This window comes from Chaetodon auriga, chromosome 3 (assembly GCF_051107435.1).
Source record: "Chaetodon auriga isolate fChaAug3 chromosome 3, fChaAug3.hap1, whole genome shotgun sequence".
In the NCBI taxonomy this organism is placed as follows: Eukaryota; Metazoa; Chordata; class Actinopteri; order Chaetodontiformes; family Chaetodontidae; genus Chaetodon; species Chaetodon auriga.
In genome coordinates this window covers 16,813,778-16,838,050 of record NC_135076.1, presented here as the reverse complement: position 1 = coordinate 16,838,050, position 24,273 = coordinate 16,813,778, and the positions used below count along the sequence as shown (strand labels likewise).

Below are 24,273 nucleotides of genomic sequence, written 5' to 3'. Positions count from 1 at the left end.
AAATGACTCAAAGATTTGTTTTTTTTGTTTGTTTTTTTTTCACGAGGAAATGAATCAAACACAGCAGAGCGGGTATTCTACACTGTAACCCCTTCACTTTAAGTTGTAACTGTGAATCAAGCTTCCATCAACCTTGTGTTTAACAGCTCATATTCAACACAAGAAATACTGCGACAGATTTTGTTATATCTGCCGGGTGTAAGCCTTGAGGGGCTCCCATGTTTAGTGTGTGTGTGTGTGTGTGTGTGTGTGTGTGGGTGTGGGTGTCTGCGGCTCATCTTGCATGCTACTGGACCCATCAATACTTTTTGCGAACATTTATGACTGAATGCTGAAGGACCTCTCGTGGTTGTGGTGATTCAGAACTAGTTTACTGACTGCTTTCATACCACCACTGACTACTGATCTCTTCTCTGGTCTTAAGTGGCCGGTAGGGGCCACAAATAATCAGCTGCTTCATCCACGTGGCCCCAGACACATCTGGTTGAGATCTGCGCTCCAGTGAGTGCGCTCTTCTCGTTGTGACTTGTACTTAAGAAGGTTTCTTCAAACAGAGAGCAATTCAAAATGTTTAATGTTGGCAAAGACGCTAAACATTTACCCGGTGTAACAAAAACATTTTGGTACATACAGAGGGAGGCTTTGCCATGCTAGCTCACACAATCAAAGAAAACAAACAGGAACTGCTGCTTTGCCTGTGGCTGGTGTTTGAGCGGAACACAAAAAAGAAAACCTGGGGAGCAGGAAGGCAGCATTACACTTTCTTTCCCACACAGTCAGGCTCTTAGATGGTTTACACCAATATGCAAACAAAGCACTTGTTCATCACAGTCAGGAAGACAGAAAAATGTGTACTGAAGAGCCATGGTCACAAAATTACTGTATACTGAAAAGTAGTGTTTTATTAAAAGTAATTATTTATGGAGGGCTTCACCTATCAGTCATCATGTCAGAGGCATATGCCCAATTTTAAAGCTGCACTAATAAATATTTTAACAATGGATAAAATTATCACAGTATGTGTAACATGAAAGGAGTCGCTTGTAGTGACTAATCTTTGCAGAATAACTGCCCAATTTTGCAGCGCCCGTTAGCTCTATGGAGGCTTTCAGTCTATTTTGGATCTAGTCCACTTTTCGTTTCCAGCTGTAGCAGGCAGCTGTTTGCAGCAAAGAAACTCTGACAAATGCACTGTATACTACCTGCCCAGCACCAAAGGGCAGATGGACGCAGTTAGAGACAAACTGATTACCATAAACAAGCTTTTAGAAGCAAAAAAAAAATGTTGGACTTTGGACATATCGGACATTCGTCAGGTGGCCAAAAACAAGACTCCACATCAGTGCTACTGTAATTTCACTCCATGTTCACTGGATGTGTACATAGGCGAGTGTTTGCTAACACATTTGCCATAACTACCTCACAGGGCGACAGAGAAAAAAAAAAAAACACTGTTGTGTTTTCAGCTTGTTCTGCTGCCCACCCAAGTGGCCAAAAAATAAAGCCTTAAACAAAGCTTCTGACAAAACCAATGGTGAGTGATGACTTTACATTCAGCCGACCTGAATCCAGCCTCTGGAACAATCAGTCAGCATGGTCAACCCTGCCTCTTAATGATGCTTGACAAATACATGTAAGTGTCAGCTTGAAATGAGTACATGTTGGAGCCCTCTGGGAAAGTTTCATACATGGGGGCACATTTGATTCATTTATTTTACGGCATATTAAAATGGTCCACAATATTTGTCTGCCTTGCAGTTGTCTCTCACAGAGTAATTCTTGTTTATTTCAGATTAATGAAATGACAAGTGTAAGTACACGTTGCATTACTGTATTCTTAGAAATGACACATTTGGGTGCTTATGATCAGTAAATGATCACTTTAGTGTTATGATGGTTTCATATGTGGCTTCATCCACTGTTGGTTCCCATAGTCTCATTATTATGTAGCCTACAGCACACTTGATACACCATGGACCACTCTGCATCCAGCCAACTGGGCACTCAACTGTTTCAGACAGCTGCTCCACATTTAAGCAATGAGAATTAACAAGAAACTACAGCATGTCCTATAAAGATGTCAGTAATGTCTCAACACTGTCTATTGTCAACATATTTTGTGACAAGATGAACTTTTCACTCGCTCCCTCTTTTAATTGTCTGGCTGCACTGCTCATTCTGGAGAAAGTTCATAGCAATCGCCACTCCTGGGGCTAGAAGATCAGTTTCTTGCTATATATAATGACTCAGAGGAGCTTTTTGAACCATCCGCCGTGTATGAAATGTGGTAGGTGCCGTCTGAAAGTAGAAATCAGTTATGACTCATGAGTGTTATGGGTTTTGTCCCACATGGGCAGTGCAGGAAAAGCAAAGAAAGGAAAGGCTCAAAATAAATCACAGCTGGAGGGCTTCATAGATCAAACTCTATAGTTCATTCAAAATGCGTTTTGTCCACTCTGTCTATGTTGTGCATTTGGACTTTGACAGTAAGGCACATTTTGAGAAATGTAATACATTGAGGTCTTCTCAAACAAGTGGCAGCTGTTGAACTACGCCATAATGGAATTTCTTATATGAAGAACTCAGGACAAAAGCAAAGGCATTAAAGTTTCCCTGTTTTGTATTTCCTAGAAAGTCAGGTCAACCTTTTTTAAGGTGAATGTCGATGGTTTTGCTTCTGCATTCGCAGGTGAAAACATTCAGCCTACTTTTTGCTGTAATTCTCTGCCATCACATGAGTATAAAGGCTTTCAGACAGATTAAAATTCATCAGGCACTGTGTTAAAGACTGTCAAAGGTTTATCAAACTGCCATCGTGTTACAGGTAAATTCTTACACTTTGACATCTTTTATTCTCTTTAATTGAAATGTCAGTAAAATATAATTAATTTCTCTTCTGTGCATGACATTGTATAGTGGTCTTAATTTTTCTTCTAAATGAATGTGGCCCCACTGGAGTCTTATCTTATACTGGGGGTAGTTGCTGATAAGAAGTTTTAGAAGAGTTTCAATGCCCTCTGTTTCACTTCTGTAAAGAAATGTTGATATGAATCATTACATATGTTTGGTCTTGAAAAACTGTCAACTTGAAAGTGCTGATTTGTTGTCTTGAATCTGGCAAAGAAAATCTGAATGAATAATTGATATGGTTTGTGAATTTACTACATATATTAATGCATTACATCGTCAGCCTGTAATGCCAATTTGCTATGTAAAAATAAATAAGACTTTAAAAATGGACACGGAGAGGCTGTTCTACATCAAGCTTTGTAATTATTTCATGAATTCAAATACGGTCTTCAAATACGTGCGACTAAAACATGGATCTTTGAACGGGAGATCAATTTTCCTTTCATTTTTCCTCATAGATCTTTCTTATGTCCATGAATCCAGGCTGTAGGGATTCATTTGATACAACTGCTCAGCATTTGTGTTTTGGTGTGTGTTGTGATCGATTGGCACACTTCCCTGCGGGATCTCATCCATTATCATAATAGCCAGCCAAATCACTATTATAGAAAAATGACCGTGTACTTACCTACTTCATGAAACAATAGCTTTCAATACGCTGCATTACTCATGTTAAATAAATCCAATAAACCAAGGTTGGAGTTGTGTGTTCAGTCAAATATACCTGAACAAAAATCCTGTGACAACACGAAGACAGCAAAGAGAGCAATAAGGTTCTTTTCGAAGGCTTTTTGATTCAAGCTCATCACTCACTCAGAACAGTCAAGATAAGGCAGCATATGCTTCAGTGGTTTTTGCCTCATCATTAGCATACTATTAAGAAAATAACTGCAGTTTTAATGCGGCAGAAAGTCTCCATAACCACTAAAAGAGACACACAAACAAGGCCACTCTTCATGGGTTCATGGTTCACTTTTAAAGCTGCTGACAACTCTGCCAAGTACTATATATTTAAACTGTCCAGGGAAACATGGCGTCCCGAGAAAAATGGTCAATTTTTTTATGTGTCACTTCATTCACTCCCTATTAAAGCAAACTGCATGCATTGATTTCATTCTGGCTTTGAAAAGACGGCTGGTTATGAAAACTCTGAAGAAATGTCTGAGGTATCCATTACTCAAGAAAAAAAAAACAGCTCCGACGTTATGATAGTCCAGTGCCTGATCTCTTTCATCTTGTTCATAATTCCTGAGGTTATTATGAGCTGAATATTAGGGGCTGCCACTCTTCTCCCCCCTCTGCGCAGTGCACTAACACTAAATGGAGTCACTGTAATTATAGCTTTCATGCATGGGAAGGTTCATTTTCTGAGGTATCTTGAAGGGCTTGGAGAAAGGAAAAAAATCAACGTGACTGACAAGAGAAGGATGGAAAATATCTCACTGTTTCAGCCCAAAACACCTCTGTCACAAAACCTGAGTATAAGCACTGGTCTTAATGCTATTATCGCAGCTATTAACAGTAGAGGGAGCTTCAGTTATGCAAATTAGAACTGTGTTTGTGACAAGATGAACTTTTCACTCCCCCTCTTTTAATACTGCCTGTCATGGTACATTGGTTGTTGACTCATTTCCAGCATAGTAGAATGTCCATTGTAACCTCTGGAAAGCGGTTTCCTGGCTCTCTGTCACAGCTAGGCCTGTAAATAGAACTGTGTCCCAACTCCGACTCCCTCATACCATTGCAATAAACAATTTATCTCCTCAGATAAATAATAACCAAAGATGGAAAGGCAACTCTCGCCGCACACAGAATACACTTATGGAGGATCAAGGCTCCGTTTGTGGTTTTATACCAAAGGCAAGGCAATAGGCTAAAGCTTGTTTCGGTGTAAAAACTGAAGCAAACAGTTCAGGAGTTCACAGCCGCTCACCCCATTTAATTCCAGTGGAGCGGCTCCAGACAGTGCATCTTGATAACATCACAGACTGCAATCTTGGCTCTGTGGTTGTCAGTGAGATAAGATTTTGAGATAAGATATCATGAAACTATATTGATCCTCCTGGGGAAATTAATAAATAAATAATAAAAAAAAACATAGGTGAAAGTGTTATAGAGAATTCAGAGGAATGGAACAGGATACTTTATATATAAGATATAAACTACAAACTGGAAAATAAAATCAGCAATAAAGCAACAAATAAAAACACTGAAACAACCCCATGCCATGAAAAAGAACAAAAGGGATATCTTACATAACCAAATTACAGCACCAAATTAGAATATCCCTCCAGTCAAATGTTAAACTGAGTCAATTTTAAGCACATGCTCTCTGAAACACAGACAAAAGGTTGATTTAGTGCCTTCTGCTGCAAGTCTACAAAGATTTCCTATTGTTGCGTTCATAACGCATCACGTGACACGTGCAATAATTCAGTGGCACCACGCCAACATGTCACCTCGTGGTAATGTATGTCATTTCCATGGTTACGACTGTACAGTCTGTTAAGTATTATGTAGGCTAAGTCAAAAGGCTTAGAGCAGCACAATGCAGAGGGACACTGCTCTAAAACAAACTTTCTAAGTCCCCTGTGCGTCTGTCTGTGTGTGTGTGTCCGTGTGTGTGTGTGTGTGTGTGTGGACGTGCATTACTCATGTTGTGGGGACAAAAATCTGTTGAAACAGTCACACTGTGGGGACTCGCCTTCCCTTGGGGGACAAATTGCAAGCGCCCATAATGCAAATCATTAAATTTCAGGGTGAAGGCTTGGGTTCAGGCTTTGGTGAGGTTAGGTTTAGGCACGCAGTGGTTATATGAGGGAAGTCAAAGTAATGTCCTCTGAAGTGATGGCGTATGTGTGTCCAGGCTAATTTTCCCAAGATTTCCCAAAAGGGACTTTTAATAAGATCTTAATTGTACTTTGTGGATTTTCCTTTTGACATTTCATATAAAATTACGGTATAAATGATGAATTAAGCTCCTTTAAATATTAGTTGACATTATTTTATAATCATAGTGAACCCCTCACCAGAGTTTTCCTGTGGGATACACCTGCGTCACTATCAGTAAGTTCCATTTCCACATGCTCACATTGTTCATTTCCTCGTGGGGAATAAATCGGGGGTGGTTGTCCAGTCGATATCTTTAATCGCTCGCAGGCTGTATCAATACCTACCGGTTTTACTGCTCCATCACGAGCCACTGGGAACGGGTTGCCCGGGAAACGGCCGCATGGCAACAGGATCAGAGCCTGGGGGTTGTCTGCTTCTAGGTCTGCTCCCATTTTACATCGCATTTCCTCACTAGATGGTGTGCAAGCCACTGGAGAGTACACTTCCCCGCACAGTGGGCTCCACAGCCAGCAAAACAAACCTGGGAAACTATACGGCGGACCATTTCTTTACGGGGCTCCAAGGAGGAAAAGTGTGGAGATAAAGCGTCGCTCGCGTCGAGGTTTTCTCTTTTTTCAGCTAACCCCACGCTTTTTGCAATAAGAAGACTTGGGAAAAGCGGCAACAAAACACAGCTGTGATGGACATAATGATTGCGGTGCAGGATGCTTGTGTCTCCGGTCAGTGGCTTACTGCGATAATTCTCAGCCTGTGCTGCTTTCTGCCGTCCTGTTTGCCCGCTGGACAAACTGTGGACTATTCCTCGGTGGAAAGTGTGGTCAGCAGACAAGGCGACACGGCTCTACTGAGGTAAAACAAGCTAACACAACTTCACTTTCTCCCGCTCTCACGCGCTCTGTGTCGGACTTCTTCAAAGCTAAAACCTCGACACACTCTCCTCACACCAGTTCATCGTTTTAAACATGTCTGTGAACTACTTTTAAAGACGGGGTTATTATCCAGCGCCTGCCATGAATACACAATAGGCCATTTTCCCTCCATCCCGTCCTTGTTTTCGCCTGACAGGAGGGCGGCTAGAGAGGACTCCTGCGACAAGAGTAGCTCGGCTGTCACTAACGGCAAAGTTTTCTCACATACTTCCCCTTTGTGGACATCCGCTAACAGACATGGTGTGTTGTTTTGTGCTGTGTTTGATTTTACAGCTGCTCCTAGGGGGGGACGATATAGCCCGAATTACCCAAATTAGCCTACCGCTGCTTATCGCTTATGTTATTTGATTACATTATGTTCGCTGTTTCCCACAGTTTCAAACGCTGTGAGCGTTAGAAGACGAGCTTCAGACACTAAAGAGAGGCTAACGTGCTGTTTTGAGTGCTGTTCTGTCAGTTTTGCTGAATGTACAATGTGATGTCGCAGTTTCAAAACGAGGCTGAAGTGTGTATTTGTGGTCGCTGTCTTCCCCATCCTCCCTCCATCCTCCCTCAGCCTCCCTCCATCACGTACGCTGCGATGCCAGCTGCACAGGTAGCAGCCCATTAAGGACTAAATTAGCTGGCATGGGCGTGGTGCACAAGGAGTTTGTAATAAAAACATAATGTTAATTTCTGCATACAATCATAAAGTAATATAAAAATAGAGATTTGCATAGAAGATAATTGAATGCACAAGTTTCAATATACAGCTCTTGCTGTTTTCCTGAGGCTGTAATTACAAAAACCTCAAATTCCATTTCTTCAGGAAATTCAAAACTCTTCGGTTTACAGAAAAGACAGACAAGAAGACGCAAAATCTTTGGAGGGCTGTGATAATATCTTGTTGTACCAATATCAAATATCCGCTTTGATGGCTCTGAGGAAAGGCTGGGGGGGCAGGTCTGCTCCATTTCAATAAAAGTGTGGACCAGCATACAGAGCAGCTAACTGTCTAAAGTTCCACTCAGGTTGGCTTTTAGTCATTATTGTCTCACACTCGGCTGCTGAAGAGCCGAATCGGTTCTGTGGCGTAAGGTCAACATTGGTGGCTAAATGGAGATGAGTGTCTTACGATGAGGGTGGTCAAAATGTTGTTGGTGCTCATCACTGAATTACCTTGGCAACAGCTGAGGGGTACTTACTATTTTTATGATATTCTCTCTATGCCCAAGGGCCGTCCCATCAAAGAGACTTACACCTCTGACTGTCTCTTAAGAGAGGGCGTCTAATTCCCTGGTGTCAATCTGGGTTGGCTGCGATCAGTGGCAGAAGCTTTGCCTGAGTCCTGATGGTTTATTGGACCAGAGATTATCCCCGTGCTATGAATCAGCTCAATAAACAAGTTGCCTGCCACCCACTGAATAAGGCAACACACTCCACAAGCGGGTCATCGCCTCAGTAAATGCCATCTAGAAATCCAGGAAATGGATAGGGAAAACGTTTTCGAGATGCTTTTATTGCCAGGTTCTTACAGTTAATTAATGGGCTATTCAACACTCACTGCAACCATTCATTTGCATTTTTCATGCTACTGCTGCCACTGTGAAGTTATCACTTTGCTGATGCTCGCACCTGTCAACTGAATAGAGGTTGTAAACCTCTTCACCCTTTGAACTCTGCAATAGAAATGGTCTGCTAGTGCCAGCATTGGTATTTTTTTGCTCATTTGGATGTCATGTATGTTCAAATACTTCATATCCCTAGCATGTGGACAACCTAAGCTAAAAGGTTATTGAAGCCAATAAATCATGAGAATTGATAAAAGTATTGAAACTGTGTCCTAATTTAAAAAAAAAATGAGTGGGACATGTTTTTCATAAAATTTTACTTAAACAAAACGTATTGATTCAAAACATTTCTAAACCTAGAAAAACAAAATATAACTTAACACTCACAGTTTGAACTATGTAGAATTTTTAGTGTTTGAGTTTTGAGACTTTTAGGTTTCACGTTTGCACCATGCATGACAAAACATGACATTAAAACAAGTGTACAAGGTGATGATGCAAAAGACAGCTTTCTACAAGAAAGAGAATGAATGCTCTGTGTTTTTTTAATTTTTGAATGATTTAAACAGGATCATGCAAACAACAATCTCTCACGCCCAATTTGGGGCTGCCCACGGGAGGTCCATTTTCATAGGCTTTGCACTAGCCTCTCTGGATTGCATCTCATTGCATAACATTGTTACCAAAGCAGTGATAAAGGCCTCTTCTGTCTTGGCACAGTCATTTTCTCAAACCACAAGGAACCATGGTAGTGTCTTTTTTCCTGTTTTCTTGGTATTCACTGGTCTTGGCCAGGCATTAAAGTGTGAACCATTTCTTTTAAGAATGCAGAAAGCAGCGCCCATTTGTTGAGTTTCTCTATTGCCAAGACCCCTGACTATTAGAGGGCAATTCTGCTGTGCCCCAAAGCTGATTGCTGGCTAAAAAATGTGAGCATTCTCAAATACTGACAAACCCAGAAGCACGCAATTAGTCACTGCCTCTGGATTATGGAGTAGCTCCCGAGAGGTGGGTCCACTGTCACATGTTCATTTCCCCCACCTCTTCAATTCTTAGCGCTGCATTATAGCTGCTGTGATTCATGTTGGACAGTGGGTCCACATCAATTAAATGATTTGAGCCTCTTGAAAATGAGGGATGGTCCACATGTGTATCATCGCCCTTTTTAATCTTTTTTTGAGTACCTAAAAACTCGGACATTTTCAGCCTCTGACAATGGCCCTTGTATTTGAAAAGTGTCGGGCTCCTGCTGCCACACTGTCTTACATGAGTGCATTCAAGTTATGCACATATGCTGCATTTTTTAAAGTCTATGAGCTTCCATAGGGAGCGCATTGTTTAGAAGAGCTACCCATTCCTTTCTTCCCTGTCTTTTTACAGGTTTCATGTCGTTTGGATTCAGTTGAATAAACCTTGACTCTTCCCAGTGAATGACTCATCTGGCTATGAATTTGAGGGGGACAGCCAGATGAAAAGACAGTTCCCTATGCTGTCAGGAAACACACAGTATCAGTGGCAGCCTCTTCCACACGTATAAGCAGCTGTAATCAACAGCAAAGAGCAAATGTCTGTAAATTTAGTCCAAGCAGACTGAAATCTTAAGCATAGGCTGCTATCATAGTCTTACAATTTGCAGTGCTATTCTTAAGATATATCTGTCTTTCTATGTTCATGCCTAGTGCTTTGTCCATCAGCTGTATTTCAATTTTCCCAATGAAATATGCATGATGGTGTGAGAGCGAGACAAAAGGTACACTGATTGTGCTTTACAAGCTACGTTTTACATTCTACAAAGGCAGAAAATAGGAAGCAGCTAAATAAATTGGAGCGAGGCTGTACACACCAAGAATAAGATGCTGATCCTCGCTTGTTTTTGTTATTTAGTTTGACAGTTGGCCCTCAGCCACAAAATAAGGCCTGCACCACAGGCCTTAGTCTATAATGGTGCAAAATTGACCTGTCACTTGTTTGAAAGTCTGGTATTCGTATAAATCTAAAATCATTGCCTCATGTCAACTGACCAGTTGATGAAAATCTTTTCTGGCTGTACACGGTTGTACTGGAGCTGTTTTTTCTAGTGTTATCCAGGACAAAAAACTATGCCATGTATCATTTTCCTCAACTGTGTCATTATTATGGCTCTGAAAGGTCTTGACATTTACTATAAGCACTTGTGCCAGAGACAACATCTAGTTTAAATGGCTTGGTGTCTCCACCCCAGTGCAGATGCTGGTAAGACGGAATAGAGGAATATTAAGTGACTGTTCAAACTCCACAGGACACAATTTAAAGGAGGAATTGTTGACTTTAACACACACTCTAACCATGGCTAAGAAGAGCTCTCTCCACTTTCTGCATTTCATCACTTTTTTTTAAATTAGGCCACAGCCAGTTCTGTTAAAAAGTGTAAGCAAGGATACTTTGTCTTAGCAGCTTGGTTGGAGATATAGCATATCTAGTAAGCACTGAACACATCAGTTAGCTGCCAAGTATCGGCAGTTTCATGCACTCATTTGGGGGAAAACCTGGTTTACCTCTTATGACACATCTGTGGGCACACCTGAGTCTGTCGCTGTTAATTAAACACCAAAATCCTCTTGCCTGTTTTCTGCACCACATGTTTAATGTGATCAGTGTTGCTGTCAGCAAAGCGTTGCTCTCTTTCACAGTCCTTATGCTCACCACGGTCTCCACATCTCAAGGATCAAGTGTTAGGCAAGTCACTTGACCTCATTTTTGGCACAACTGAATAGATGCTATCATGATGCAAAACAGTAGACGTGGGGGAGGGTCTTTTGTTAAGCTCCCAGATGGAGCCATCCAGGCACAGATATTACAAAAGGCCCTTTAATGTATGCAGTCTCTCCCAGAGATGTTCAGGAACATTTCCTGCATGGGGTCATGTGTGAATGGGAGCACGGATTGATATTCAGGGTATACCTGTACCGCCAATTTCCCACCTTAAGACTTGATAACATTTAAGGGAAAATGCTGGCATGACTGTGTTGTGAATGAATACCGCAACATTTCAGTGACAAGCAAAGCCTTATGTCCGTCTAATGAAACTCGCTTTCATATGAAGTCAGTGAACCAATCACAAGACTTCCCTGATGAGGTATTTGAATCCACGGTGTTCCAATCCTCTTTTAATGTTCCTTGTAATGTGTCAAATGGGTGCTTCCCGTTCTTATTCACAAAAATACATTTCTTGTCTCACAGGCTTGTTGAATATGGAATACATGACAAAATAGGAACCATCCCTTGCCTCATCTGTTCTGGCATTGCCATGGCATGTGTGAAAAGGTACAAGACAGAAATGGTAGTGGGTGTTCCTGTGTGCCACATCATGGGAATTTCTAGATTAGTATTTTGTTGATTTCTTAAGACTTTAAAAGTGTTTTGGTGTTTTGATTTAGGCCAATTGTCATATACTAATAGAAATAGACTAATGGTCCTGTTGTGTTTCAATCATGGTTTATTGTTAGTGGTTGTTTTTTTTTTGCTGTTTCAGAAATTGTCTGATCAGCCACTATACACACAGGGTATTTAATGTATGTTTTTTAAGTTGATTCACTTTATTTCACCAGTGTAGTCAAGAACATGATATAGCTATCACTCTCATTGGAATGGATGCAGACCTGTTTGGTCTGCATCCATTCCAATGAGAGGAGGAACTGGTGCATTTTTAATAACAAAAAAAGAAAGAAAAAAAAATCAAACCTAACAAAGCAGGTGAGGTCAAATCCAATGTAAAAGTCCATAAAACAAACAAAATCCAACAGAGTTCAAAAATCCAAAAACAAGCAGGGAAAAATGAGTCCAAAGTCCAAAGTCCAAAGACACAGGTGAAACAGATGTACACGGGATGAACCGACAAAGACAAAGAGGAACACACTGACTTATATAGACAGGGGAGGACAACTAATTAGACACAGGTGAAAACAACCTCACAATGATAGAGCGGGAAAACACAGGAAGTAAAGTAAACTCTGACCAAGAGGAAAGACTTCAAAATAAAACAGGAAATAACAAAACCAAACCGACTGGTTCATGACAAGTCTAAAATAAATTGTTTATTTTTTCACAACAGAAACTAGAGCAATATTTACTCAAATATATTAGTTACATTCCATTTTATTGTCAGGACATGGCTGCATCCCCAGACTCCATTTATTTAACTTGTTTTTATTGCATTGGCCACATCTATACTTGCCCTGCCAAGTTGTTTGATTGGGCCCTGTACAAGAATACAGTACAATGCTGGAAATAATCAAGATATCAAGATCAAATCAAGATTTGTCTTATAATCTGACAAATAATCAGTTAAAAGTAATAATCAACAGATTAATTGCAGTAATTTATTGGGATTTATGTGTGAAAAATCTGACCTTTCCATTTAAACAGCACAAAGCAGGCATATTGCTAGCTTTGGGGTCTGTCTCCTGTTGCAAGGGAAGCTAGTTATAGTAATCAGCCGATTTATTACTCTGGCATCCATTTGCAATATATGTGCTTTAGTACAATGGAAATCAGCCAACAAGGTGACATGCTAGAATAGTGGCTAAGGAGGCTTTCAACACAGCTGCCTCCATGAAGACCTCCAGTTAACCTCCTCCACAGCATCCACTTGAAACTCAGAGCCTGTCATGGCTTGCTTTAAAGTCAGCTTGTTGCTGAAAGCAGCCTAATCTCTTTCAGATGAGAACATATAAAGATACAGTGCTATCTGTGAAACAACCCAGTCGGTAAATGTAATATCAAGGCTTTTTATAGGAAACCTTTCTCTGAAAGTGATACTTATGCATAACCCATTGACGAGAAACGATCTCAAATATGTGAACCTTTGACACCTTTTGTGCCAAGTGATCCATATTTAATCAATCTAGGACACTTTGTAGAAGGACGACCCACTTTATCTAGTGGGTCGTTTGATTTTGATGCTAATTTTCCTACAGGTGTTCCAATGTGTCTGTATCTGTTTTATACTTGAGCCTATAATGTGCTTTGTGAGGGAGTGGTTTTACTATTTTTTGTCTTGTCTTGTCTTTTTGTCATCTTGTCAGATGCTCTTTACAGATTTATAGTTAAGCCAAGGCTCAGATGCAGTTGTTGAAATGTACTCATATTTTTGTAAAACAGACATACAGAAAATCCAAACTAATGTTTTATGGTGAGGCAACTCGTTTTTTTTTGTGGCTTCCTGCACAACTTACCTTCTAGGATGCTGCCAGAGCTTTTTTAGTTACATGCCATGATTTATGGCCACATGTTGTAACTATGTGGTGGGGCTAACATACATTAAAAGCTAGATTTGCCACTGTAAACCATTTCCAAATGGATTACATTTATAGTCATCATTTGTCAGGCAAATCAATCCATTGTGCTTTCTAAAAATTAAGCGTTTCTATTTCTAATATATTTCAATTAGCACTAAAGTGATTGAGTGCCCCGGTGAATTAAAGCCTAAATGGAAATGCTTTCTCAAGGTAAATCCTACGAGGGAAATAGATGCTATGCGCGGTTTTAAAGCATCTTTCTAATATTCTTATAATCACTACAATTATAGGGGATAGGGAAAATGATTTGGGGTGGAAAATGGTGCTTTTACCCATTCCCAGCTGTGAGCATCCACATAATTGCCATAATTCTACAGGAAAATCTCAGAGGATGGTTTTTGTGTTGTGAGAAAGCTATAAGCCTCAAAATTAAACTTGACAGAGAGTGACTGGAGAGGCAATAACAGGTTATCTGTCGGCCAATTTTGAATTGAATGTGTTGGGAGACTTCTTTTTCTTTCTTTCTTTTTTTTTTTAACATCACTGACAGATCGTTTGGAAATGGTTTACAATTTAATTTGAACATTGGGCTGTCATTTGTCCACTTGCTATTTACAAGTGTTGTCATTATGTGTGTGTGAATACTTTTAATCAAGTGTTGCGAGTTTTTACACACTGCCTGAGCAGATAGTCGACATGTGCATTGATTTTCAATAGGCTGTATCAGAAATAACACTGTTTCTGTGCATGTTCTTGTGGATATATATAGACTTTTTGTGCAGAAGATTAAGCTATTCTCTCTGACAGCTATTCCAGAGTAAAATTCTTTTTACCAGCTCTTTTGTTGATCAGTGTGCAGTCTTTTCTGCTCCAAATCATATGCCAGCACTTCCAGTCTTTCATCACAGAGCTGAAACGATTCCTCAGAGCCCCTTCAATTAAAATCCTTAATCAATTAGTTAGCATCTCCTTGTGTTTCATGATAATTAGTTGTGCTACTCTGACAACATTGCGTAATCTCATCTGTGCCTCCTCAGTTGAGCCTAGTTATGTACCAGCAAGTCTTGGTATGCCTCTCATGTCAGCGGGTTATAGACAAAACTCGCTGACATCAGAGTTTGGAGCCTGAGTGATGGAGGGTTTTGAAACAAAGAGTGCAGGCATAGGGGTGGTACACTTTGCTTGGTATGCTGAGCATGAAAAACACCTCAACCTTTAGTAAGCTTCTGGGAAACGAGAAATTTCCTGCTCAGAAATCTCTGCAGTAGGCATAATCGTATGTCCCCGAATTCAGCTCTGTTCAGCCAAGGTCAGAAGGTGAAGCTCTTATGCAATAACATGATTGACTGACCAAAATCTACATATATATCCCACCAAGCCAATCTGTTTCTGAATGTTTTAAGCCCATTTCCAATGACTGTTAGTTGCAGAAGTGAGCCTGAGTCATCAGCATGGGAGATAGTCCCTTAGGATGGAGTGGTTGATGTCATTATCTTCAATGCACAATATTTGTGTGTGAGCATGGTTTGAGGCTGCTAGGGCTACAGGTAAACATTAGTTTGAACTCATGGGAATAATAAATCAGAAGTGTTGACACATGGTTATCTTAGTGATGCCCTTCAGTGAATTAAAAGATTCCAGAGGGATTTAAACTCTTGTAGAGCATCATTTCTTGTCCTTTAATGAAATTCAACATTAGTCTTGTGTCTTGGGTTTCCAGTAGAAGCATGCCTTTTGTTCTGAGGAATCATAATTCCAGAGTTAGGAACAGTAAAGCTGGCTTTCATCCTGTCCTCACATCACCTTCAAACTCATGCCTTTACGGTATAATCAATCAAGCTAATTCTGGAGATGCAGTCTTAAATTGGATTGTTAAAGACTAGAAGAATTTCCATGACGTTTCTAGATGCCATAGTTTCTCTGATTCAAATAAATATATATGTATGTATATAGATATATATGCCAGTGTTTCTTATGAGTCATTCATTTTTACTACTCCAATTTTTGAAGAAATCTTTGTAACAACCTTGTAAGTTTTTTTCAACTGTCAATCAAGCAAATTTTCCCAAATGAAGAAAGACGTCTTGACTGTAATCTCTACTTTAGCACTTCACTTAGCTCACTCATATGTTCACGATGGCTGGTCTCTCACAATTTATTAGAAACTCCAGCAGCTAAAGGAGGTGCGTACTGTATTGTCATAATTCATTTGGTTCTATGTTGGCATGGCTAAAGAATTTTAATTGGAGTCGCTCTGAGCAGGTTTTGGGTTTTATTTTTTTCTCTCTCTCTCTGTCATCTGCATAATGAGTGTGTGGATTTCAGACTGCTGTAAATGTTTGTTGGAGCCGAGTAATTGGAGAGTCTGCATTGGTAATTATTAGTAAATGGAGAAAGAAGCAGTGGAGCAAATCAATATCAGTCAGAATAGTGCTAGTTTTTGTTTCCAGGTGGGTCAGGAGTTAAGGTAGCAGAAGTGTAATGCTGCACAGAGATAAATAAAAGCCTCATTTATGAGACTGATGCATTAATATTATCCAGACTTAATGCACAGTACGTAGGACTATTTGGTGTCATTTCATTGCAGTTCCAATGACATACTGAAGCATATATTACTGAAAGGCTTTTCATTTAATGTTGTGGTTGATGATGAAAGGCAGCCATGACAAATGCCCCTATTGGATACTTACTGCATGGTTGCAGATTCATGACAGTGTATTAACTCTTTACTATTTTGCACAGATGGCACAAATGCCTTGTTACTGTAGTGATCCAATTAAAACAGAACAAAATCTGGTGTTGCTCAAGTGTAATTTTAAACGGTCCCCCCAGCACTTGACTTATTATGGAAAGCACAGAACACTATCATTGGTGGTGGAAGTTGGTGGTGAAAATTCCCCCCTGACCTCCATCGTTTAATAACATGATTTATAATGTAACAATTTATAAATAATATTAAGATTTTTGTATGAAGAAAAAAGATTTTCTGTAAACTTTGACATTAATAGACTGCTTTGATTTCTCCATGCTTCTCTGTCTTACTCCTTCCTCTCTGTCTCTATGCTTCATCTTATCTCTACCTACCTCTCTCTTTCTCTCTGCAACTGTGTTCCTTAATTGCATCCGAAGGTAAGCAGCCAAGGTAAATGTAGTCGTGATCAGTCACTACCTTTTAATGGACGAGCCTTCTAATTTTCTCTGGAAATACTCCAGAGCTTGCTCTATCTTTAGTATTTGGTTGGCTCATACACAACTTGTTAGCTTAGCCGTGTTCTGTTCTGTGTGATATTCAGCAGTCAAATCATTGTTCCTAATCAAAGGCATCACAAGAAATCTGAGACTGGGGAATAAAAACAATCAACAGAAGCCTGGGTCTATATCAGTTATCAAATTATCAATTATTTCATTTGAAGCAGAGGCTGGAGGCTTTTAGACAGCCTCATTACATACAGTATCACCATTACAATAGAGATGCACAAATAAAACCACCATCTTTTTTACTTGGCACAAGCTGTTTAACTGTCAAAAAGTTAACCTCTACCCATAGACAACTGTACAGTGTTTCGTTATCTTTTACAGTCTAAAATCAGACCTTTGAGGCATATATTTCAAAACAGTTTTCCTCCTCCATTCTCAAAAAATCTCCTGTCCACACAAGCACTGTTTTAAAAAATATGTCCATATGAAAACACAAAAACACAATTGACGTGCTGTCAAGAGCATGCCTAACCAACAGGCAGCGATATAAGCCATTTTTCTATAACTCCCTGAAGCCATTTTGACCAATCAGAAGCCTTAAAAAATCTACCTGCACCTAGAGGTTACACCACTACATGATGAATCCTATGAATGGTAAAGGCGGTCATGCCTTCCCCATAGTTCAATTCATAAATTCGTGACCTTGTCCAGAACCAGCGATGTGTGTGCCATGGTCTGTGTTGTGGAGTGCTGTATTTTGTAGCATTGTCCTCTGCAGTGAACACTTACACCTCTGTTCCTCAATAAAAGTACAACAGTAACTATACACATGTGTAAACCTGCAAAAAGAACATCACCTCATGTAAACTAAGGAGACAATGGCACACACTCAGTCGTGACAAGCCAAAAATTCAATTTTTGACGTCAACACTGCAAATGGAGTTTCTGAATATCTCCACCCTGGAGTGGGTTTTTAAAAGGTCAGTTTTCAATGACCTGAAACTGCATTTGCGTATCAATGAAAGGCCAAAATGCATAGAAAAAGCTGCATTTTGAAAAATACCCATGTACGTGTGGCCCAAGCATATGGCTAGGAGGCTGTAGCCGCTTCACAATTAAATGCTGGGCAGTATGATATGATCACCATAGCCCCCCCCCCCAAATATCTATATATATTTATGACCATATGAGATTTGATAATGCTACTACCCTGAAGAGTATCCTGATGTTGAGGCCTGAAGAAACCCGAGGGTTCATTAGTTAAACTTCAGAATGTAGTTTAAGATAAAAAAGAGAATAATGTAATATAAATATTGAACTGCACAAACATGGCTTAGTTTACAATATATTTTGTGACATAAGAATGAAATCTAAATGTAAGCATGTGACTTTGCAAACATGCATTGTCTGTCTTCACAAAACAATACAAGTTAGGTTGCCTTGTAAGTTATGAAAAAAATGGTGTGGTTGCTGGGAGGGTACCTTTTCCGGTGATAGTCAAGATTTGTTGTGTTACCTGTCTTGACTTGCCTCGAGCGACAGTGGTGTTTTTTTGGTTTTGTCTTTTGCAGGCGGTTTTAATCTGTGATTTGTCACTTCAGAGATATCAACAATTTCCTCTGCTTTGGAGGATAAGGCAAGCTTACTTTCATTTACCAGCAAGTTACTGCACATTTCTGCAAGTTTGTGTTCAAGTTCAACAGGAGTTGTGATAAATTGATCATACTCTCTCCCTTTTGTTGCACTTATGGATAATGAGCATTGCCATCATTGATTCCAGTAAAATACATCCTAAAGCCTGTTTCATTCCCTCTGCTGTGGGCTCTGCTCTGGGGTTACGCTGCTGTCCACTGTGTGTGTGTGGAGGAGTTCAGCCCTGCCCTCATCCAAACGGGCAACGACACAGAGAGCAGAAGCAGAGAGGCAACAGACTGAATGGTTATTGTCCTGTTTATTTCTGCAGTGTTGATAGCTTGTTAGATCTATCCACATCAAGTAAAAATATCCAAAGTTTACTGTTATTGACATTTTTATCACGATCCCGTATACTGAGATAATTTTCTTGGCCTGCCCCACTTATGTTTGACCAGTGAAAAGCTTTCATTGTGAAGCAGCGACAGAAGGTTTGCGCTGACAAAAACTTAAATGATGACAATTTTATGCACTTAAGAAGGCATTGCCTTTTGTTAGAATTATAGTCTAAATTACTATTTGTATAAACAGTATAATGGTAACCCAATTAGTGATGCATTTTTCCTTTTCAGTGAGTTTTTGTATCACTATCACCATTTGTTTGTTTCCACTCCATCCAATGGTAATGCAATATTTATACTCCAACATGACTAAAACTTTTCATTAGGTGTTTTATTTACTATGTCATTCATAGTAAGGAGTTTTTGTGACTACGTCCTCATTCATGGTCAGATTATGTTTGGTAAACATTTTGTTTTCTTAGCCAAAATATCTAGACCTGAAATGATTAGTGGATTAATTGATGAATGCATCAACAGAAAATTAATTATTTGATTAAATTAATTATTCTGCAACAATTTTGCAAAAATGACAAACATTCACTTGTTTTCACTCTTCTATTGTAATCATTTGCTGTATTTCTCTGTTAAATGAATATATTTGGGTTTTGAACAGTTTGTCAATTGAAGAAATAGTTATGGGCATTTTAACAGTTTTTTTTACATTTTGTACATTAAGTCAATAAATAGAAAAATAATCTGCAGAACAAAAATAATCATTACTTGCAGTCCTAAAAATAAATATGCGTATAGACACCCAGCCAGCAATTGAAGGCTGTAGTCCAGTTTCTTAGCAGCAGAATGAACTACATTGCTCCTCTACTGGTGTTTCAAACCCAGAGAGTATGTGCTTGGCACCATTAACAGCTGTGCTACTAATTCAGATGCTTTTGGATCAGGAAAAAGGATAGTATTTTTCTCAGGAGGTATTTTAACTATCCTCTTTAACTCCATCAAACTTACATGCAAGCTTTACAGAACAACATGGAATTAACCTCAGCGAGGTTCTCTGTAGTGCTGTGCAGTCAGGGTCTCTTTCTCTTTATTATATGCAGCTATGAAAAGGGGGATTACAGCTCCAAGCTAATTAGCATCCAGCCCTTGGAGCTACAAGTGCAATGCATTCGTAGATAATACAGCATATGCAGCTACCATACCTCTGTCATGTGCAAATGTGCATGCCAGTTGCTGGATTTAACACACACTTTTTCATCTTACTGTATTTTGAGAGACACAGTCAGGTGCCACAATAGAACTTCCCCAAGGCATTCAATCAGTTTCCAGCTTCTTCAGTACATTCTGCAATCTCTAAAACAGCCAGTTGTCTTCAGTGGAAGTGTGTGGGCCACGTCTTTCTTCCGCACACCTCTTTCCAGGCGCTGTCTTTGATTCCAACACAATGCCCCCGCTGCCTTCCTCTCTGCACTGTGTGAGTGTCACTTTCATTTCAGAATATTCATCCTCGTTTTTGCCAGAGCAGTTGCTAATGGGTAGTCTTTTCAAAGCCTGGCGAGCATAATCCTGTCATCTTTGTTTTCATGACCACCTCAGGGCCATTGAACAAGTTCAAAAGAAAAAAATCTGCAGTACATTGTCTGTGAGTTTGTTCTTGTTTTCGTGTTCCATATCTGCCATCACATGGAGAGCTACATGTGGAAACAGGTGCTGTGCTGAATGACTTCAGTGGCATGTATTGGCTCACTTGAGGGAATGTCTTAGCCAGCTGCTTTATTATGTTGTATTAATGCTGATGCCAGAGTACCACATCACAAAAGAGCAGAGGTGGGAGCAGGGCTGGGTATCGTTTAAAAATGTGTCATACTGGTACCTGTAACGATACCCTGACTCTGATATTATTCTTGATTCTTGAATTTTTATTTATCAATTTTCTAAAACCCATTTTAACAAAAGAAAATTGCATTACAGATTATGGAACAACTGTTCGATGACCTGGGTTTTTTTTCTGCGCACTTCAGCCTAGATAACAATTTGAACAGTATTGAACTATATTAAAAAAAAAAAAACACGTTAAAAGGAACATTAATAACATACATTACAGGGCAGAAATATGGCAATGTAGCATCTAGTCTGCCTAGTCGAACATGACATTTTTGGGATTGGGAAATAGTGCCATAGTGACGCCTCTTACTAGCCCAGGTCTAACAACCATCCACTATATCAACTTCAGGTGTATGTCTCTTATTTACCTGTTGGTCTGTGAGCAACACCATGTTTGCCATCAGAAAGCCGCTCAGCAAGGTTTTCTGTGTCCACGGTGGTGAGGACAGGATGCACCAGTGGACGATGTGGTGAACAGACTCACTGAGGAGCAGATACAGGTTAGTTGTACTGGCGAGCTAACAAGCAGCACAAAGTTTATTTAGTTAGCTGTGCAGATCAACAGATTATGGACAAAAAAACAGCGAGCCCATGTTTCTGGGCGTAATGCAGTGTTTCTCCTGCATGCCTTTACGATGTGTAATTTTAGCATCTTGATACTCAAATTCTACCATTGTCTCTGCACTGTGGGACAATCCAAGGACCTCATTTAACCATACAATTGGTAGTAGTAATACACACCACGAACCATTACGTTGTGCACCTGGAACACTTGAAGGTTCGAAGTTGGAGCTTTCAACTGGAGCAGTCTGACCTCTGAGCTTGATTTAGATTGCAGCATAAGAACAAGTACACAGCTGCAATGTCCAAAGAGGGCTCACAGCCAAAGATCACGTCACTGCAAGCTGGGGGGAGAAAGTGTGATGCATTGCCAGTTCAAGACCATCACTTACTTGGTGTGCTGAATGATTGAGACCAATATGCTGCCAATCGTTGTGGTAGAGGGCAAGGGATTCAAAGAGCTCGTTTGGTATCACAAGCCAGAGTAAGCTATGACACCAAGAGCTACTGCAACTAAACACACTGAAAAACATTTTGAGGAGAAGAAGAAAGAGCTGAAAGTCAAGCTAGCCAGGGGTGACTGGGAGATGCAGTCCAGTGTCGCACTCAGAGCCTCTTCGTCAAGCACACATCAGACAACCTCGCCGAAAAGCTGACATGGGGCCCCAACATCTGTGTGCTGGCCTGCATCCGTGATAATGCCACAAACATTGTGGCCACTTTTTCTTAAAAATTAATGGGTTCGTTAGTGGTTAACGGGTGTCAGGCTATCAAAAGCAAAATTAACTGAAAGTGACCGTAGTTCAGGGCAGTGGTGTCTTGGTTCAACCTAAGGATGCCACTAATGTTACAGAGGTCATACAGCTCATACAAGACACACTATAGTTTCTCCTCAGACTCCTCTAGATATGATCACTTATGTGCTGAGTGTTTAGCCTTGTCCTGTACAACAGTTTCACGGGTAAAATTGTAAATAGTTGGGGAATAAAAGGTCTTACTACTCATTTTGGCCAGTAGACAAAACAAAAAATTGCCCTGTAGTTGTATAGCAAACTGGTTTGAGATATGTATTATTATTTATTTATTTTTTTTATAACATGTCATTCTTTAAGAAGAAACACTAACTGAATTAGTACACCTGTGTTTGCCTCATTGATTGTTTCAGCACAGTACTAGTGTAGTCCTGCAAAGGAATTTGATTGTGTAATAGTCTAAAATATGACAGTTACATAAGTGGCCATGATGTTACACTCAGTTTGTAAGGAAGCAATTTCCCCTACTCAAGTGAAGTGGTTGGACCTAATCCAGGTGATATGTATCAACGACCCCCCCCCCCCCCCTTTTTTTTTTTTTTTGTCTCATATGCTCTGATACAGAGCTCTGGAGAAATGAAGAATTGCTTATGTAGCAATCCATGGAGTGCAACAGATACTTTAAAAAGATCTGTAAGAATACATTTTTCTTTTCTTCTATCTAAGGGGTGCAGAAGCACAGTAACTGATACAAGTGTCTTGCAATCAATAAGGTTTAAATTTGCCCCATACTCTGACACTTGTAACAAAATTCAGGTTGACAGGAGGTTTGTTGGCTGCGAGCACTGTTTATTTACATGCTGTGTCAGATTTGGTTTCCCAGCTGCCATGATAATGAAGGCTTTTACAAAAATATCAAATGTATTGGACAACAGCTGTAAAACACTGTAGCCTTGAATACTGTAACTGATTTATTATTTTATGACATACTGGTGTGTTTTTTGTTATTACAGTAAAGTTGTATAGTTAACAGTATAGTACTCTTCACTATAGTGATATAGTGACATGCTGCAGGCATAGCTGAAGTAGACATTTCACCATGTTACATCTGACTGGGAATGTTCAGGGCACTTCATATGGACCCATGCCAGTTCCTCCAAATTGATTTTACTTTCCCGTGATCAGCTCGAACGTGTACTTCTTGCGTGTCAACTCAGCGGCTGCTTTGCCGACTTAATTATTCCACAGATAGATATATTTTTTATCTCACAGTTAATAATAGGGGGGATACTGTATACAGTCTCATGAATAATTCATGCAGGCATTCCTTTGTAGAGATTAAAAACAGAATAAGAATAATTCATGCTGTAAGCTCACATAAATGGTTTTAGAAACAGCTAATCAACTAGCAAGCCTGTCTAAGGCAAGGCGGCCACCTAAAGTTCTGAGTTTTTCTTCAGAAGTATGTGCTTAGAAGCCAGCCAGGGAATAAATTCACAAGCTTCTGTCCATATCATCTCCACCTCCTCCTCGATCTAAATTCTTCTGATTTTCTCCTGGACGTGACACGCTGAAGCCTCTCCTGGTTTACTCTGTCACTGAGGAAGTGACAGGTCCTAATTATACAGTCTGGGGGCCCAGAGACACTTAAACATGAACAATTATGTAGGGATAAAAGCAGCAGATAAAAAAAGGAGAGTAACAAGAAGAAAAAATAGGGCAACCGAGAAAATGAAACAGAAAAGGAATATAAAAAAATATTTTGTAGGGTTTGCAGATAAAGGACACAAGAGATTGAGTTTGTGGCGAGCAAAATGACAGTAATGGGTCTTTCGACTTGTTTCGACATCGTAATCAGATTTAGAGGCACATCATGTATATTTATTCAGGGAGGTTTTTTACATAATGGTCTTTGTGCTCACCAATTGCACAGATCAGTCATGCCTCAGTGCACACCAACAATTTCTCAACCCATAAGCTGAACCTTTGTCCTTCATTGAAAACCAGAGAACATACAGCAGACTGTTATTAGATGTCTTCCCAGCCATATGGTTTGCAAGCTTAGTAATTGCCTGCGCCTGCATTACAGAACATTGTGGATGAATTCATGATCTGAGCATGCTGTGCTGTTTAGCAAACCTTTCTAAAGGACACTGGCCTTCTGTTTACTGTGCTGTAACCCTCTGAGGCCTAAATGGATTAATGATTCTGAAGTTGTCAGTTCATACTCAGGCACAGAGGATACTGCTGATGTGTCCTTGAGCGAAGCACTTAATCTAAATTTTGTCAGTTAATATCCATCTTCATAAATGCATTACATACATATCATAGGTTATGTAAGTCACCCTCAATGAAGTCAGAAGAAACAAACAAAG

The 24,273-nt window shown here is 39.9% G+C and overlaps 1 protein-coding gene across 3 annotated transcripts in view; it reads left to right on the top strand.

Moving 5' to 3' along the window:
- Window positions 1-5,966: 5,966 nt before the first annotated feature.
- negr1 (neuronal growth regulator 1) overlaps window positions 5,967-24,273 on the top strand; it is a 133,779-nt gene continuing 115,472 nt past the window's right edge. For 2 of the 3 annotated variants that reach the window (XM_076725825.1, XM_076725827.1), the window contains exon 1: window positions 5,986-6,612. In XM_076725825.1, the coding sequence (XP_076581940.1) occupies window positions 6,443-6,612 (170 nt within the window). In that variant the 5' untranslated portion in view covers window positions 5,986-6,442. Of the gene's footprint in view, window positions 6,613-24,273 lie in introns of all 3 variants that reach the window. The other variant, XM_076725828.1, reaches the window with a different exon arrangement.